Raw genomic sequence first — 18,770 nt, forward strand, 5'->3', positions numbered from 1 at the left:
ATCACTGTCTCTCCTTGTGCCACCCATGGGACCTCTAAGACCCTACATCTCTTTCCCAGCAAAACCCTTCTCTCTCCGCTGGCTCCTTCCAGGATATGTGGTCAAATCACTGCCCTCCTCAAACCAGAGAACAAGCAAACCTTCCTTTGACCTTATGCCCTATCTCTTTTCTGTTTCCTCAGCCAAACTCCCCAGCATTGTCCACACTATCTCTGCCTCCTCACTGAGAAGACACCGTCCACCAGACCCACTTCCACTTCTTCCCGAGCATACAGCTGGACTACGTCTCCCAGCCTCCCTTGCAGTTAGGTGTGGCCATGTATAGGAGTTCTGGCCAGTGGAATGCGAGTGGAAGAGAGCCAGACACTTTCAGTTCTGCTACCTCAAACCTGCAGCGCCTGCTCCCTGCACTCCTCCTGGGGGCGCTGATAAGCACAGCACTTTTGGAAGGCTCGGGCTGAAGACCAGAGACCCTCCAGACAGAGGAGCCAGGGTCTCTGAATCATTTTGGATGCGAGGTTCCAGTTACACAGGAACATCTACTTTTCATTTTCAATAGTAAGAGGGAGACAAACATCTATCATGTTTCAGCCCAAGAAAAGATCTGAGTTGCTATTCATTAAAAAAAAAAAAAAAAAAGGAGCTGGGTCCTCCTGCTTCTCCATCTTCCCATGTTGGAAAATCCAAGAAAGCAAGGAAGAGGGGACCTGGAATTCTGAAAAGAAGGTTGGAAGAAGGAAACACTCTGCTCTGAGATTTCCTGAGGCAAGATATGGCCAGTGAACTTACTCAGGCAGCATTTAACCTTCGCCTTGGGTTGTTCCTTTTTGGTTTGGGGCTATGTTTGCAGTCTGCCTCCCCCAAACCACCACGACAAGGGTGTGAGGCTTCAAGACCTGTGTGGTCAGAGCCATAGGAAGATGTAAAAGTCAGGGTCACAGGTGCATGAACAGGCCCCAGACCTAGGCCTGGGGGAGAAGCCTGAAGCCGGGGCAGGTGCTGACACAGTGGATGGGAGAGGAAAGGAAAGGGTTAAGGAGTCTGAGAGCAGGATTGGCTCCCCTCTAAGTGAGGGCAGTAAAATCAGCATGTCGCCTCCAATTTGCTCCGGCCTGACCTTGAACGTGAATCATTCCATCACAATGTCCTTATTGATTTCCACAGGAAGAGGATTAAGCCCAGAAAATCAGGGCGGGAACTTGAGCCTGAAGCACGGAAAATGGGATAGTTCTGGAGCTCAAAACCCCTCGTGTTGGCAAATACGTCACAGGGGGCTGCAGGCTGGACGGCCGCCCAGCTCAGCTACCAGCTTTCTGGTGGCCAGGTCCTGGGCTCCCGTTTCCTTACCTGTCTGGTGTGTGGCCTCCAGGGTTCCCTCAAGCTTTAAGTCAAGTGCAGAGAGAGGGGAGGAAACCAAGGATGGGGGAGGTGCTATAGATATGCCTTAAGGCTCTTTGGGGGTGGTCACTTCAACCTTCTGTCTCAGCGGCAGCCTTTGGGACCCTCAGAACCCAACAGGCTGTTCCAGGACCTATGTTGACATGGATCTAGCTGGCCCAAACAGCCAGGAAGGGCCTCCTTAGTCCTGAAAACCCTTTAAGGGAATCAGAGGGATATGGTGGGTAGGTGGGATATGTGTGTGTGTGTGTCCCTGCATAGGTGCATGAAAGAAGCAGGTTATTCTTTGGGAACGAGCCCACAATTTCCTTCTTTCATTGAACATATCCTGAAGAGCCCACCATATCAGTTTATTAAAAGGCTATATAGTATTCTATGGTGTGACTGTACTAGGTTATTTAATCATTCCCTACTGATAGGCATTTAAAGTTATCAATTTTTTTTTCTACTTAAGACAATGTGCCATAAACATCCTGGCACATGCCTGTTTGTAGGAATTACTTCTTTAGATGCTGTGTTCGTTTCCTGATGCTGTAACAAATTGCCATAAACTCCAGCCTCAGCATCTATCATTGCATCTCTTCTGACACATCCTGCTGTGATTCCGTTGGGCCCACCTGAATAATCTAGGATCATCTCCCCACCACAAGATCCTGAACTTAATCACATCTGCAACGCCCCTTTACCAGGTAAGGGACACATTCAGAGTCTCCTGGCACTGATATGTGGATGTTTTTGGAGGACCGCTGCTCAGCCCACCACAGCTTCCTAGAAATAAGATGGCTGAGTCAAAGGGTATGTGCATTTTTAATGTAAATCAACATCTCATAATTGTATCAATGAACACTCATATCAGCACTATGGGTACTGGCTTCTTGAGTGCCACTGAGCAGTGTTGATTTAGGTTTGACATCCTCACCCTTTGCTATCTTCCCCCAGTACAGAGCAGGAAGCATGCTGGTTGGTGATTTGCTTCTTGTTAGTCTTTCACTTGCGTCTTAGCCTAAAAGAGTTGGTTCCCCAGGAGGAAGCTAGGGGAACAGGACTGGGAGTTTTAGCCATAGGGTTGGGATGTGAGGTGGGTTTCCAGGTGAAGCAGGCAGGAGGGGGTACTTCAGTGGGGATGGAAACCCAGAAACACTGTGATTCCAGAGATCAGTGTGATCATCAGAATGTGTGGCCACCTGTAAGTGTATAGTGAGGGTGGAGCAGGAGAAGTCGGGGTGACCTCCAGGGTCCTAAAATAGGGTCTTGTCTTCAGAGCTGAAATTCCTTCAGATTCAAAGCAAACCTGACACCTTCAGAGATGCTCAGAGGCCTGATGGCTTCCTGTGGTTTACTGGATATACAAACAGAACACAGATACAGGAGCAAAGAGGCTGCAGGAACAGCTGGGGACCATCCTGGCACAGGGCCCCGATCCCAAGGGCGCCAGGGCAGCCACACGTTTCCAGACATACAGGACAGTGCTAGGGTCAGAACACCCTCACGTTCATACCCTTTGGACCCACCAGCACAAAGTGGCATGTGGTGGGGTGTGGAGGGACCCCCAGGCTGGCTTTAGGAAGGACGCTGTGGTTCAGACACCAGGCTCTGACATGCTCAGAGACAGCTACACACGCATCAGGCCTCACTTCCCACTGACCGTTGCTCTCCTACTGGACAGTCTCATGAAGCAGAGAGCTGGGCACTGGCTGAGCTACGAAACCCACACTTGGGCTGCTCCAGAGACCATGTACTTGGAGAAAAGGCAAATGGCAGAGCTGGGGTCTGCTCTGGCAGACTGAAGGTATCATTAAACACCCTAAGGCCCTTGGAGGGATGGACTGTCCAGCCACATGGGGCTGAGTGGAGCTGGACCCTCACGGAGGGTCCTCCCACCACACCTCACCAGAGCCAGCCCACCAGCCAGGGAGGCTGGTTCTGAGGGGTGAGAGTGGGGGTGAGTATGGCCCTGTTCCTCTAAATCCTTTCCTGAATTACAAGATCAATGACAGAATATCAAGGCTCCCCTCTCTGAGCTATGGGAAACGAAGGTCACTGAATGCACTCCCCAGTCTCCGGACCTGACCTCACAGATACTGGTGAGAGCACATGGGCTTGGGAACCCACCCTCTTTGCTTTTGGGAAGCCCTCCTGGACAGCACTGTGCAGATCCGGGTCTTGCAATTAAAGCCCTCTTTCCTTTTACTGAGTTTGTGGTTCTTCCGTGGTCCAGAGGGCCAAGGAGGAGGATAAGCCATCAGATTCAGGCTCTCTACTAGGTCTTGGGTATAGCCTTGGTCCCAGCTTCTCAGGAAAGCTGTCTCCTCCTCCACCAACACTGCAGCCAGAGTCTCCAGTGACAGAGGGCCCTTCCCAGACCTCAAGCCAGGGACAGAGTTGAGCTCCCAGGCTGTGGCACTCTCCCGTACGTGGAGGAGGGAGAGGCAAGATGGGCCAGTGTGGCCGGTTCTGGTCACTCTCTGTGCTCTGCCCACCATTCCACCTTCAGCACGTACCAGCTCTTCATACTTCTAGTGCCCACCCCCACCCTACACTAGGCCAGCCAGAGCAGAGAGCGATCCGGCCAGCCCCGGCCCCCAGGCCTCAGGACCACTGGCAGGCACAGTCCGTGGGCTCCTGCAACGTGTAGGGCACCCAGGTGGCATTGGTGGCACAGAAGAGCTGTATGGAGCGCCGCTGCAGGCCCACCTCGCGGCAGCACTTGCAGAAGCGGGCGTAGGTGTTGATGTTATAGTTGTAGATGCTGGCGGACGGGCACCTCCCATCACAGGACACTAGGTTCACCTGGAGATAGGCAGGCCAGTGAGGCAGCCTGTGTGGCTTCCTTCCCCCCAAAGCTCCCTCCATCCCCATATTCGGTTTGCACCCCCCCCCCGCCCCCGTCTTGCCAGGGCCACGCACAGGGGTGTTGCTCCTGCATTCATTCTTGCGGATGGTCATGCGGATTGTCACCTTCTTGCAGGAGCGCCCATCCTCTTTACCTGGGGGGACAGGGTGAGTGAGGCAGCTATGGCTAAGGAGTGCTCCCGGGGCTGCAGGCTGGGCCAGACTGGGGGGATTAGTGTCATGCTGGAGGGCCCCTCCACCAGCGTTAGTGCCCCACATTAGAGCCCCTCCCCATCAGAGGAAAAGCTTGTAACCCAGTGCCCCGGAAGGAGTTGGAGGCGGCAAGGCAGGGGAGATGGTGAGACAGAGAAGGATGTCTGAGACGGCCTGGGGGCTCTGGGCTAGGGAAGAGGAGGATCTGGGGACAAAGCAAGCTGCCCCTCTACCCAAGCCCCAACACCTGTCTCTAACCCATTGGTGACCCTGGGTGTGTATTCTCCCCTCTCTGAGCTTTTTTCAAGCATTCAGATCTTGCAGTTTCTGGAGTGAATGGAAGCCCCAGTCCCTAGGATAGTCAATGCCTGCACACAGCAGGATCACTCGGTTTCCATAGCTATCAAACAAGACAGGCCCACCTCACATTGCCATCACACAGACAGAAACTGATAAGCACGGACCATGCCTATCACGGCCCATGATAAACCCTCTTCCTGGACCATGCTTCCCATAGACAACCAATCACATGGCTCATGCACACCCTCACCTGCTCAAATATTTCCTCGCCAAGGCCTTTCCTGACCCTCTTCTTGGAACGACAGCTTCTTCCCTCCACCCAACCTCCTTCCCTGATCCCTCCATTCCCTATTTCTATCCAGGGCACTGTCACCATCCTGAGAGACAGATTTGAAATGATGCTCTTGACACATAAGCTTTAGGATCTTCTTTTGCACAGGCTCCTTCCACAATTTGTTATGAGTTCTCATTCTAAATAAATCTTCACTCTCATACCTCAATATTGATTTGTAAGTTTGGGATCCTTTTCTTAATGAAGCCTACCCCCAACTGCATAAATTTCAACCCCCATAAAACCAGTCACATCCATCTTGCTGTAATTTTACTTGCCATTCTGTCTCTCCTACTAAGCAATATGGCTTCCCTTGTGGCTCAGCAGGTAAAAAAAATCCGCCTGCAATGCAGGAGACCTGGGCTCAATCCCTGGGTTGGGAAGATCCCCTGGAGAAGGGAGAGGCTACCCACTCCAGTATTCTGGCCTGAAGAATCCCATGGACTATATAGTCCATGGGGGTCGCACAAAGTCAGACACGATTAGGCGACTCTCACACTTTCTTTCACTCTCCCACTAAAATGTAAACTCCATGAGACTGTTTCATTTTTGCTCTATCTACAGGGTCTAGAACAAGGCCTGGCATATTGGTGCTAAACAAATATTTGCCAGATGCATAGACTCCCTCTGTGATCCCAGGGTGCCCACAGGAAATGGGGTGGAATCCTCTCTTCTGGCCTCTGGGCTTCACCACAGTGGGTTTCTGACCACACCTGCTGGAGGTCTCCTAGCCAGAGCTAAGTTCACTTTTTCCTCCTTCTCTGCTCCCAGGAAGCAGAAGAACCAAGGGCTGTCCTGGCCATGGTGTCAGGGTCCTGGACTGAGACCAGCTGAGTGACCAGCGGGAGCAAACCAGTGGTGGCACTGGGCATTGGTGGGCATGTGCTGCCAGGAGAGCGGGTACTGCCAAAGCAACCCCATGCAAGCCCAGGGTGCAGCCCGCTACCCAGCATGCACTGCCAGCCTTATGCCTTTGCCAGTGGCAGGGAGCCGGGGCACCATGCTCCCCTCCCCCCACTCCCAGGGCTTGGGGCCACCTAGCAATAGGGACATTGTCGGAAATAGCAATGCAGCTACACGCCTCCAGTCCCATGGGCTTCCGAGAGGAGTACCTGGGTGGCAGTGGACACTAACGCGTGGAGGAGAGGCGGAGCTAATGGGGACCACTGGAAACAGGGTCCCCGGGAAACCTGGGGAGAGGGACATGGGTCTCAGGTCACATGGAGCACCTGGGACATTCAGGGAACATGAGATGTGCCAGGAAACAGAGGCACAGGGATCACAACAGAGTTGTGATCTCAGGGAACAGAGATCAGCCAATGAGGCATTGAGCTCAGTGTCCTTGGAATATGTGAGTTGGACATAAAAGGGTCCCATATCCTACATCCCTCCACGGGAGGGTCAAGGGCCCTGGGGGATGGGAGGTATAGGGTCAAAGGTCCTCAGGCTGATGGGAACACGCACACACAGGCAGCTGGGGCTCTGGGTTCCTGGGGTGGGGGTGAGGACAGATGCTCAGAGCTCTCACTCAGACCTCATCAGGGAACCTGTGCACCTGAGGCCCACCCAGGAGGCACCTCCAAGACAGGGCTCCTGAGCATAGGGAGAATTCACGTGGGGGCATCTGGGCTGGAGGTCATGGCAGGCCCGGAGAAGGCAGAGTAGCTGAGGAGTTACTGACCTCCTGGATCCAACATCCCAATGCCCCCCCATCTCCAACAAGGAGCAGAGGCCTTTTACTGGGACAGGGATGTGAGCATGGCCCCTGCTCACCTGCAGCCCTACATCAGCTCTGTGAACCCCATGGTGGGGGTGTTATCCCTTCATCTACTCCCCCAGGAAGAGCCACCACCAGAGGTGCCAGGCCAGGAACCTGGCCCTCTGAGACCCAACATGATACCCTGTGCCCCCAACCAAAGCCCCCTCCGCCCCCTCCCCCGGCCTACATGTGCTCACTCACATGTCCTGCAGCATCCTTCCAAGGAAGGTACCACCGAGCCCCCAACCTAGAGGAAGAGGAGAGGTGGGTGGGAGGCCCCATCCAGGCCAGGAGCCAAGATGCCAGCAAGAGGCACAAAGATTGTAAGAGTCTTGACTTGTTTCCTCCCATGATGCTCCAGGGCAGGAGTTCTAGGCCCTGTGGTCCAGCAGGCCCAGGCCAGAGCGGGAAGGGCCCCTGGGCTGGCCATCATCCGAGAGTCACAGAGCCTAACCTGACTGGTTGGGACACTGGATCTAAGACTACCTCAGCCCCCTGTGAGGCTGGAGGCTAGGTAGAGAGGGGGCAGGGTGCCAGGGCCTCCTGTCTGTGTGGTGGTAGCTCTCCTGATGTACCCTGCCCCCAGCATGGTCAGCCTGCTTAGTGTTTCCTGCACAGAGGGTCAGGGAAGGGACTGACCCACGTGGGCTGGGCTCTATCTCAGCCTTGGATGAGATGCCTCTTTCCTCTGGACTTAGCTTTGCTATCGCTCATGCTTGTGCTTCTGCTCAGTCGCTAAGTCAAATCCATGGACTGTAGCCCGCATCTGTCCATGGGATTCTCCAGGCAAGAATATTGGAGTGGGTTGCCATGCGCTTCTCCAGGGGATCTTCCCAACCCAGGGATCAAACTCACATCTCCTACTTGGCAGGAAGATTCTTTACCACTGAGCTACCAGGGAAACCCATTCTCCCACCTCTATAATGGGACAATGATCCCTGATAGCCCTTCTCCTCTACAGTGAAATGGATAAAAGAATGGATGTGACAGTTCTTTGTAAATAAGTATGTGTGTGTGAGTGTGGGTCTAAGTATATGTGTGTGATTTTTGTGATTTATGTGTGATTTTGCATATGTGTGCCTGTATGAATGAGAGAATGATTGGATGTGTGTAATGGTATTCTAGGTGAGACCAGAAATCTTTAAAAGCTCAATATTAATGTCAATATCCAGGAGTCTCTGGCAGAGGCATGGGTTGACGGTGGCCTGCATCAGGCTACATCAGGCTACATCAGGGACACTGAGCGCGACAGTGCGTGTATGGGACCTCTTGAAGGAGGTCACCATTATCTTCATTACCTCCACTGTAGTTTGGCTTCAGGTCAAACAACAGGGAGGGAACACAGCCCCACATCAACAGAAAATTGGATTAAAGATTTACTGAGCATGGCCCCGCTCATCAGAACAAGACCCACTTTCCCCCTCAGTCAGTTTCTCCCATCAGGAAGCTTCCATAAGCCTCTTATCCTTCTCTATCAGAGGGCAGACAGACTGAAAACCACAATCACAGAAAATGAGCCAATCTGATCACATGGACCACAGCCTTGTCTAACTCAATGAAACTATGAGCCATGCCATGTAGGGCCACCCAAGACTGACGGGTCATGGTGGAGAGTTCTGACAAAATGTGGTTCACCGGAGAAGGGAATGGTGAACCACTTCAGTATTCTTGCCTTGAGAACCCTATGAACAGTATGAAAAAGCAAAAAGATAGGATACTGAAAGATGAACTCCCCAGGTCAGTAGGTGCCCAATATGCTACTGGAGGTCAGTGGAGAAATAACTCTAGAGAGAATGAAGAGATGGACCCAAAGCAAGAACAACACCCAGTTGTAGATATGACTGGTGATGGAAGTAAAGTCTGATGCTATAAAGAGCAATTTTGCATCTGAACCTGGAATGTTAGGTCCATGAAAAGTGAAAGAAAGTGAAGTTGCTCAGTCGTTTCCAACTCTTTGTGACCCCATGGACTGTAACCTACCAGGCTCCTCTGTCCATGGGATTTTCCAGGCAAGAGTACTGGAGTGGGTTGCCATTTTAGTTCCATGAATCAAGGCAAATTGGAAGTGGTCAAACAGGAGATGACAAGAGTGAACATTGACATTTTAGGAATCAGCGAACTAAAATGGACTGGAATGAGTGAATTTAACTCATATGACCATTATGTCTACTACTGTGGGCAAGAATCCTTTAGAAAAAATGGAGCAGCCATTATAGTCAACAAAAGAGTCTGAAATGCAGTACTTGGATGCAATCTCAAAACCACTGAATGACATGTGTTCATTTCCAAGGCAAACCATTCAATATCACAGTAATCCAAGTCTACGCCCTGACCAGTAATGCTGAAGAAGCTGAAGTTGAATGGTTCTATGAAGACCTACAAGACCTTCTAGAACTAACATCCAAAAAAGATGTCCTTTTCATTATAGGGGACTGAAATGCAAAAGTAGGAAGTCAAGAAACACCTGGAGTAACAGGCAATTTGGCCTTGGAGTACAGAATGAAGCAGGGTAAAGGCAAATGGAGTTTTGCCAAGAGAACGCACTGGTCATAGCAAACACCCTCTTCCAACAACATAAGAGAAGACTCTACACATGGACATCACCAGATGGTCAATACCAAAATCAGATTGATTATATTCTTGGCAGCCAAAGATGGAGAAGCAAAAACAAGACTGGGAGCTGACTGTGGCTCAGGCCATGAATTCCTTATTGCCAAATTCAGACTCAACTTGAAGAAAGTAGGGAAAACCAGTAAACCATTCAGGTATGACCTAAATCAAATCCCTAACGATTATACAGTGGAAGTGAGAAATAGATTTAAGGGACTAGATCTGATAAGTAGAGTGCCTGAAGAACTATTGACAGAGGTTCGTGACATTGTACAGGAGGCAGTGATCAAGACCATCCCCAAGAAAAAGAAATGCAAAAAAGCAAAATGGCTGTCTGAGGAGGCCTTACAAATAGCTGAGAAAAGAAGAGTAGCTAAAGGCAAAGGAAAAAGGAAAGATATACCCATCTGAATGCAGAGTTCCACAAAATAGCAAGGAGAAATAAGAAAGCCTTCCTTAGTGATCAATGCAAAGAAATAGAGGGAAAAAATAGAATGGGAAAGACTAGAGATCTCTTCAAGAAAATTAGAGATACCAAGGAAACATTTCATGCAAAGATGTGCACAATAAAGGATAGAAAGGGTATGGAACTAACAGAAGCAGAAAATATTAAGAAGAGGTGGCAAGAATACACAGAAAAACTATACAGAAAAGATCTTCATGACCCAAATAAGCACAATGGTGTGATTACTCACCTAGAGCCAGACATCCTGGAATGCAAAGTCAACTGGGCATTAGGAAGTATCACTATGAACAAAGCTAGTGGAGGTGATGGAATTCCAGTTGTGCTATTTCAAATTCTAAAAGACGTTGCTGCTAAAGTGCTGCACTCAGTATATCAGCAAATTTGGAAAACTGAGCAGTGGCCACAGGACTGGAAAAGGTCAGCTTTTGTTCCAATCCCAAAGAAAGGTAATACCAAAGAATGCTCAAACTACCACACTAGCAAAGTAATGCTCAAAATTCTCCAAGCCAGGCTTCAACAGTACATGAACTGAGAACTTCCAGGTCTTCAAACTGGATTTAGAAAAGGTGGAGGAACTAGAGATCAAATTGCCAACATCCGCTGGATCATCAAAAAAGCAAGAGAGTTCCAGAAAAAACATCTATTTATGCTTTATTGACTACGCCAAAGCCTTTGACTGTGTGGATCACAACAAACTGTGGAAAATTCTAAAAGAGATGGGAATACCAGACCATCTGACCTGCCTCCTGAGAAATCTGTATGCAGGTCAAGAAGCAACAGTTAGAACTGCACATGGAATAACAGACTGATTCCAAATTGGGAAAGGAGTATGTCAAGGCTGTGTATTGTCACCCTGTTTATTTAACTTATATGCAGAGTACATCATGAGAAACGCTGGGCTGGATGAATCACAAGGTGGAATCAAGATTGCTGGGAGAAATATCAATAACCTCAGATATGCAGATGACACCAACTCATGGCAGAAAGTGAAGTAGAACTAAAGAGCTTCTTGATGAAAGTGAAAGAGGAGAGTGAAAAAGTTCGCTTAAAACTCAACATTCAGAAAACTAAGATCATGGCATCTGGTCCCATCACTTCATGGCAGATAGATGGGGAAACAGTGGAAACAGTGGCTGACTTTATTTTTCTGGGCTCCAAAATCACTGCAGATGGTGACTGCAGTCATGAAACTAAAAGATGCTTGCTCCTTGGAAGAAAAGCCATGATCAACCTAGACAGCATATTAAAAAGCAGAGATATTACTTTGCCAACAAAGGTCCATCTAGTCAAACCTATGGTTTTTCCAGTAGTCATGTATGGATGTGAGAGTTGGACCATAAAGAAGGCTAAGTGCCCAAGAATTGATGCTTTTGAACTGTGGTGTTGGAGAAGACTCTTGAGAGTCCCTTGGACTGCAAGGAGATCCAACCAGTCCATCCTATAGGAAATTGGTCCTGAATATTCATTAGAAGGACAGATGTTGAAGCTGAAACTCCAATACTTTGGTCACCTGATGTGAAGAACTGACTCACTGGAAAAGACCCTGATGCTGGGAAAGATTGAAGGCAGGAGGAGAAGGGGATGACAGAGGATGAGATGGTTGGATGACATCACCGACTCTATGAACATGAGTTTGAGTAAGCTCCGGGAGTTGGTGATGGACAGGTAAGCCTGGCGTGCTGCAGTCCATGGGGTTGCAAAGAGTCAGACAGGACTGAGCGACTGAACTGAACTGAATGTCAGGAACTCTAATAACTCAACTATAGCCCTAAACCCTCCAGGAAATCCCTTCCCTTTAGGTGTGTACAGAATGACAGCTCTCCATGCTCGTACTGGACACCCACTAGCTCAGTGCAGGCCGAACAATACATCTGTATGGTGCATGTGTGCAAGTGTGTGCAAGTGTGGTGCATGTGTGCCTTGGTGTGTGGCATGCTCACTGGCTTGCTGAGGTGTCAATGGCCCTGTGGAGTGTGTGGTGCCTGTGAGTGGCTGACTGCTGGTGTTGGTGTGTATGTGAGTGTGCCGACAATGTGTGGCAGTGTGTGTCTGTGTGCATCTGGACACGCTCGTGTGATGTGTGCAATGCAGTATGACGGGGTCAGAGCAAAGATACACGGAGAGATGTGGAGTTAGGGTGGAGTCAAGGTGGCTGGACAGGTCCAGGTTCCAGGGAAGCCCTCCTTCCATACATCTCCACACCACAAGACACCCCTGCCCCTACCCACCACCACCACTAAGACAGCCGGTACCCCTGGCTTCCAGCTGTGCTGTCGGGAGAGGCGGCTGGCACTGACCTTGGCACACTCGGTCTCGTTGAGTGGTGGGCAGCTGATGGGCGAGCGGACGAGCACGGCGCCCAGGGGCGTGCTGCTGCAGTGGTGGCGGGTGCAGTGTGCGATCCAGGATGCCCCGGGCTGGGGGGACAGAGGTGGCTGATGGGGACTTGGGGACGACGGCCCCAGTGAGCCGGTAGGCAACAGCTCTCAGGACAGGTGCCGCCCAGAACTTGGCACTGCCCAGGGCCCCATGCGGACCCAGTCCCGGGAGCTGGTCCTGGGTGTCCCAGGCAGGGACGCCTGCCCAGTCGTGCAAGTGGGGGCTGCTTACCAAGAACAGGGAGGTGGTGCCATTGGGGAAGGTGAAGAGGCAGGACACGTTCCTGCAGGAGCCGCAGCAGGCCGCCAGGTCCCTCGGGTGCTCGTACTCCTGGTTCTGCAGGACAGGGCGGGACGCGATGGCCTCAGCCCCCGGGCCCGCCTCCGCCCTCCCACACTCCCACTCTCTGCTTGTCCCTGAGCCCAGAAACCAGAGGAGGGGCGCTGGAGGTGGCTGGAAAGGAAACCCCCAGGGTCCTTCTGTGTCAAGTAGGAAGGCCGTCCTTATGTCCACCCTCAGCCTCCCTTACAGCCCTTCTTAGACCCAGCCCCAGTGGACCAAGAGATGGCATTGCAGCTAATTAAGGGTGACAGTGTTCATTCCAGATAGACTTTCGTTCGGGTCCCAGTTCCTGGGGAAAGTTTGACAAACAGCTGGACCTCCCTACACTTCAGTTTTCTCATCTGAAAAATGGGAATAATTTCATCATCTTTTACTCAACTAATACTGATCCAGGCCTTACTAGAAGCCAGTTGCTGTCCTAGGTAATGGGCATATAGAAGCACTCAAATGGCAGCAACACAAAGACACAAACCAAGACGACAGCGAATGTGCCAGGCATGAGTAGGTGCTTGATAAACGTGTATTTTCTCTGTCACATGCCCACCCTCGCCAGGCCTGCACTCTTGCTGTTCCCCGCTGGCCTCAGCACTTTCCACAGGGGGTCTCGGAGGTCCCCCGCCATGCCCACTCTCCAGACTCGTCCAAAGAGCTTGGGCGAGCTTGAAGGGCCCCGCTGACACCCAGGGCACGAGGGTCTGCAGGCCAGCCCCCGGGGCCCCAGCCCCCTCCCCCTACCGCCTCACAGTGGACGTCACACAGCACGGAGGTGGTGTTGATCTGGTAGAAGCTGGTCAGAGGGTCCAGCACGTCAGTGCAGCGGGAGGTGTGGCACACGCCGTCTGCCGAGAGCTCCACCACCGTCTGGCCTGGCTGCATCACCCCCAGCTCGCGACTCAGACACACGGGGGCCTTCACTGGATGGGCGAGCAGCGTGGTGACAGTCAGCAAGAGCCCAGCACCCCTGCCAGCCCCAGGCTGACTGGCCCAGCCCGGGATCACCCAACGCGCTCTACCTCCCCGGCTCCGCCCTCCCCACTCACCGCACTCATATTTGGCGCAGCCACACACGTTCTCCGCGCTGCGCATGAACGCCTCGTCCAGCTGGGACTTCTCCCACTGGGTGGGCAGAGGTGGTCAGCACCCCAGGGAGGGGGAGGCCCAGCCCCACCGTCAGGAGCAGCCTGCCACCTGGGGCCCTCTCTCTGTCAGTAGCTTCCTTGCAGTGGGTGGGGAGGGGGTTGGCAGGCCTGTTGGCCACGGGGGCCCTTGGCACCCTGTGAGCTCATTCACCCTCTTACAAGGATGCCCGGGTTGCTCCCGAGACTCCATGCTGAGGAGTTGCTCCCCAATGTCCTCTTCTGGGCCTCGGGCCTCTCCTGTCATCCTGAGCACTCACTGGCCATATCAGCAGGGCCCCTGCATGGCTGGTGGCCCAGAGCCCTGCTCTGCTCATACACTTTCCTTCCTCCTACCCCAGTTAAAAGGAGAAGAGGCCGGGATGAGGGAAAACATGAGAAGACATGAGGGCTGGGTAGGAGGGAGGGAATACTTATGATCCAGAAAATCATGTAACCAACATAACTTTAAACACAACTTTCCCTTTCTTAAAGTATTTTCAACTTTTCTCAGTGGCCATGCAGCCTGATAGTTAAGGGCATGCTTTCTGAAATCAGATTTCCTGGGTTTCAATCCTGGCTCTGAGATTTACTAGCTACATTGCATTAACCTTAGTTTCCTTTTTTGTACTGAGACAATCATAGACTCCACCTTGTTTGAGTTATCATGAGAATTAATATGATAATGTATATAAAGTCTAGTCAAAGCTATGGTTTTTCCAGTAGTCATGTATGGATGTGTGAGTTGGACTATAAAGAAAGCTGAGCGCTGAAGAATTGATGCTTTTGAACTGTGGTGTTAGAGAAGGCTCTTGAGAGTCCCTTGGACTGCAAGGAGATCCAACCAGTCCATTCTAATGGAGATCAGTCCTGAATATTCATTGGAAGGACTGATGCTGAAGCTGAAGCTACAATACTTGGCCACCTGATGTGAAGAACTGACTCACTAGAAAAGACCCAAATGCTGGGAAAGATCCTTCAGAGGGGAGGAGAAGGGGACGACAGAGGATGAGATGGTTGGCTGGCATCACTGACTTGATGGACATGAGTTTGAGTAAGCTCCAGGAGTTGGTGATGGAAAGGGAAGCCTGGCATGCTGAAGTCCATGGGGTCGCAAAGAGTCAGACATGACTGAGAGACTGAACTGAACTGAACTAAAACATTAGTTACTGTCATGAGTATCACCGTCATCCCCACCATCCCCACCATCATCCCTACCGCCACCACCACCATCAGTGTCTTCCTTGTGGCACTTAATCGTCACCACAACTCTGAACTATGATCAGACCCACTTTACAAGCGAGGGTACAATGCCCAGAGAGCAGAACTTGATACAAGAATGCTGACTTGCAATTCAAGGCTCATCGACCAGATGAAAGCAGTGGAGAAGGGAAAGAGAGGAATGAAAAGGGGGAGGAAGACCAGGGGGAGTGGGGAGGGGCAGGGTCTTCATACCAGATGGCACCGGGGCACTGGGATTGTGTCGCAGTCACATTCTGAAAAACAGGAGGGGCCAGGACCCACCTCACCAGAGATGTCCAGGTGGGAGCCCCCTAGGCCTCCCAGGTTCCTCACCACAGGTGCAGTCTCTCTTCTAGCTTCCCTCCATCCCCACATGGGGGCTGCAGCTCCCCTGGTTGGGCAGGTGGGGTGTGATGGGCCCATAATTGAATGTGCAGGGAGGATAAGCAGGTGGATGGATCAACCCCAGGTTCCCTTCCATCATCTGGGCTTCATCCCTCCCAGTGCTCCAGAACCCACTGAGCAGAGCAGAGTGGGGCCTCTCCAAGAAGGACCATGGCAAGGGTGGAATTTCTGATCATCTGCATTTCCCAAAGTATACACTCAGCAAGCTGAGCTCTACACTGAACCTTTGCCCGTGAGCAGGTCCAGTTCTAAGCTGCGAAGGAGCTGACTTTGGAGGCACCGCTGCCTGTGACTTAAGGGCTCCACCAGCTCTAGCTTCAAGGGGAGGAGAAGTCAGGGTCACAGTGGCTGTGAAACATGCTTTGGAGTCATCCACTCATGCAGCAAATAGTTTTAAGCACCTATATGCTTAGATTTGTCTGTGCTTTGGGGACAAATCCGTGGATAAGACAAACTAAAATCCCTGTCTTCGTGAAGTTTACATTTTAGTGAGGCCTGGAAAAAGCAAGCAAAATACCCAGATGCAAAACAGAGTTTTTGATCTCTTTTGAAAACCATTTTTATATAAAGTTTGCTGGTATTCATTACTGATCACTGCCACTCCCCACCTGCTTCCCAAAAGGACTTCAGGTGAATTTGAACGAAATCATGATTATTATCCGATGGCTGCAATAAAGATTTTTTTTTTTAAGGTGGAAAAGTTCCTTTTTGCAACACGGAAGTTGCTTATTTCCTTCTTTTATTCTGGGGAGACAAAAAAATGTCCAGCACTCAGGGAGCAGATGAAGCCAGGAGGAAGGCCATTTGGAGGCTTCCTTCCCTCTGGTGACTCTGGAGGAGGAGAACCTGAGCCAGGTGGATAGTGGTGGCCCCACTCCCGCCTCCCCCAGGGGCCCTGGGTCTCCACCTTTGGGGAGGGGGCGTCTCTGTGCGGGGACTTACCACAGGACTTGTAGGGGCAGCAGCGCTCTGGGCTCCACACCTCCACCAGGGCCGTGCCCATGCCGCACTGCACATGTGGGCAGCGGAAGCTCTCACACACTGCGCGGGAGGGGAGGCAGGGGACGCATCAGACACAGACTCCTTGGAGCTGGAATCCTCAGAAACACTTTGGCTAAGGAGGGGGTACCTCTCGGCCCCCCCCTGCGGCCCCCTCAGTGTCCTCAGACACCCTCTGGCATCCAGGGGTGAAGTATGGGCTCCTGAAGTCTCCCCATAGAACTATGTCAGGACACCCTAGCTCTGCTCCAGGAGGTATCAGCAACATGACAATGTCAGAACCTTCAACTCGCTCAGCTGGGCCTCCCTCTTGGGATTCTGTGTCACCCTGAGACTAGTGCTCTGAGGGTAGTCAAGGACCAAGGGAAGCACTCCTGATGGACAGTTCCTCTCTAAGAAGAACACAGCTCCTCCCATGCTGTGGAGACTTCCTCCTCTGGTAGCCCATCCCAGCCCCAGTCTGCTCTGCTTCAGCAGATGCCACATACACTCCAGGACTCACACTTCCCCTCGTCCTGCTCTTCAGCAGGTCCTCTCTTAGTTTAGGATTCCCTGGCCATTCATTGAGAGACCAAGACAAGGAGGAGGGAATCCCTGGACACAACTTTCTGGTGGGGACGGAAGGTGCCAGGGACAATGCTGAAGGAGAAAGACTGTAAAACTTATTTTATCTACTAAAAAAAAATCGGCACAGGTAAGAATTATTAATCAATGTTTCAAAAACCTAAGAGGTGAAAGGTGAGAAGGACATTTGTATAATGTCTGAGTGATAGGTTACTTTCTGTTTGAAAGAAGAAATTTGTAAATGTAAGATGGACAGGTCACCATAATCCAGGGCTAGCAACCACAGAGTATGTGCCTCTTGGTGTGATGAAGCTCAAGAATAGTATAGATTTTTAGCCTGAATCCATGAAGTCTTAGTTCTAATTTCCAGTTATAGAAGCACAGAAGACAGAGGAGCAATGTAAACAGTTCCAAGAATAAGCAACCAGGTAAATCCAGAAGTGGGACTTCCTGCTGGACCATAACCCAAACTCTACAATTTAGCATCGCATGGAAGAAAGGGCACTTACTAGATTCAGACACTTAAGAGATATAATGTTAATGTGTGGGTCTGGCTGGGATCCTGGATTGGACAGACCAGGCAAATCATAGACTGGGTGTGATAGGACTTGAAAATGTATTAGCAAGAAAAGTAAAGGTCATTCACTGAAAATCTGGCTTAAAAAGAGCATGTATGGTATAAACTCAATTTGGTAAAACACATTTATATTGTATAAAGGCATGGAAAATATCTGGAAGAATATGTACTGAATCGGAGGATATTGACAATGGAATACCTGGGAGGTAGGAAAATTGTGTTTTCATTTTCTTGACTTGGATTCAGTGCTTTCTACAAGACTAAGCATTTTTGCAAGAAAAGTGTAGTGAATACTGGGACAAGGTAATATCAATGGCCTCTGTTGATCGAGGGCGCTAGTGGTAAAGAAGTCGTCTGCCAGTGCAGGAGACAGAAGAGACATGGGTTGGATCCCTGGGTCAGGAAGGTCCCTTGAAGGAGGGCATGGCAATCTGCTCCAGTATTCTTGCCTGGAGTATCCCATGGACAGAGGAGCCTGGTGGGCTATATAGTCCTCACGGTTGCAAAGAGTCAGAAATGGCTAAAGCGACAGCACGCACTATATACCAAGCACCATTATATGAAGGTAGTATGTACACAGCACACACTTCATGTATATTATCTCTAATCTTCACAATATCCCCTTGAGGCACATACTATTATCAGTATTTTACAAATGAGAAACCTTGGCTCAGAGAAGTCACAGCTAGTAAGTGACTGGCACTCAGAACAGTGACTGACTCCATACCACTGTACTCACTCCATATTACTCGAGTCCTTCTTGAGAAACACCAGGGGGAAGCTGAGAAGGAGACATGAGGAGAGAGACTGAAGAGGACGGAGGAGAGGAAAGATGCTGACCCTCTGCTCAGATGAGCTTTGTAAACACTTTGTGACAAGCGGCCTCTGAGCCCCTGGGTGCAGCTGTTTGGTCAGGTACAGCTGGGCCTTTGGGGGAACTCTCCTCCATGGGAACCTGGATTGCTTCAAAGGTGGTTCTAGAAATGATCCCATGGGGGCTGCCCTTGGGGTATCCTGGGAGAGACCCCTCCCCTACGCTGCTCTGTGCCAGTGTGGTCCACCTCACCTTTCTCCTAGAGTTGGTATGGAAAGTAATTTTTGTAAATTAATTCGTATTTAAATTTAACCCTTTTATTAATGTTCATCCAATAGATTTGCTTAAAGTCGATGATGCTGGCTGTACTATGACTATGCTTATTAGGTATTATTGTATACAGTAATACATTAAGGTATATCCT

The 18,770-nt window shown here is 50.7% G+C and overlaps 1 protein-coding gene across 1 annotated transcript in view; it reads right to left on the reverse strand.

Annotated features, from left to right (window-relative positions):
- Positions 1-2,193: 2,193 nt before the first annotated feature.
- Positions 2,194-18,770, reverse strand: part of OTOG (otogelin) — an 84,001-nt gene continuing 67,424 nt past the window's right edge. The window contains exons 48-56 of the mRNA XM_043482455.1: positions 16,335-16,433; positions 15,201-15,241; positions 13,671-13,746; positions 13,366-13,544; positions 12,520-12,624; positions 12,207-12,326; positions 7,035-7,080; positions 4,306-4,385; positions 2,194-4,188 (exon numbers count right to left, since the gene is read on the reverse strand). Of these exons, the coding sequence (XP_043338390.1) occupies positions 3,988-4,188; positions 4,306-4,385; positions 7,035-7,080; positions 12,207-12,326; positions 12,520-12,624; positions 13,366-13,544; positions 13,671-13,746; positions 15,201-15,241; positions 16,335-16,433 (947 nt within the window). The 3' untranslated portion in view covers positions 2,194-3,987. The remainder of the gene's footprint in view (positions 4,189-4,305; positions 4,386-7,034; positions 7,081-12,206; positions 12,327-12,519; positions 12,625-13,365; positions 13,545-13,670; positions 13,747-15,200; positions 15,242-16,334; positions 16,434-18,770) is intronic.

This window comes from Cervus canadensis, chromosome 11, assembly GCF_019320065.1.
Source record: "Cervus canadensis isolate Bull #8, Minnesota chromosome 11, ASM1932006v1, whole genome shotgun sequence".
Taxonomy (NCBI): domain Eukaryota; kingdom Metazoa; phylum Chordata; class Mammalia; order Artiodactyla; family Cervidae; genus Cervus; species Cervus canadensis.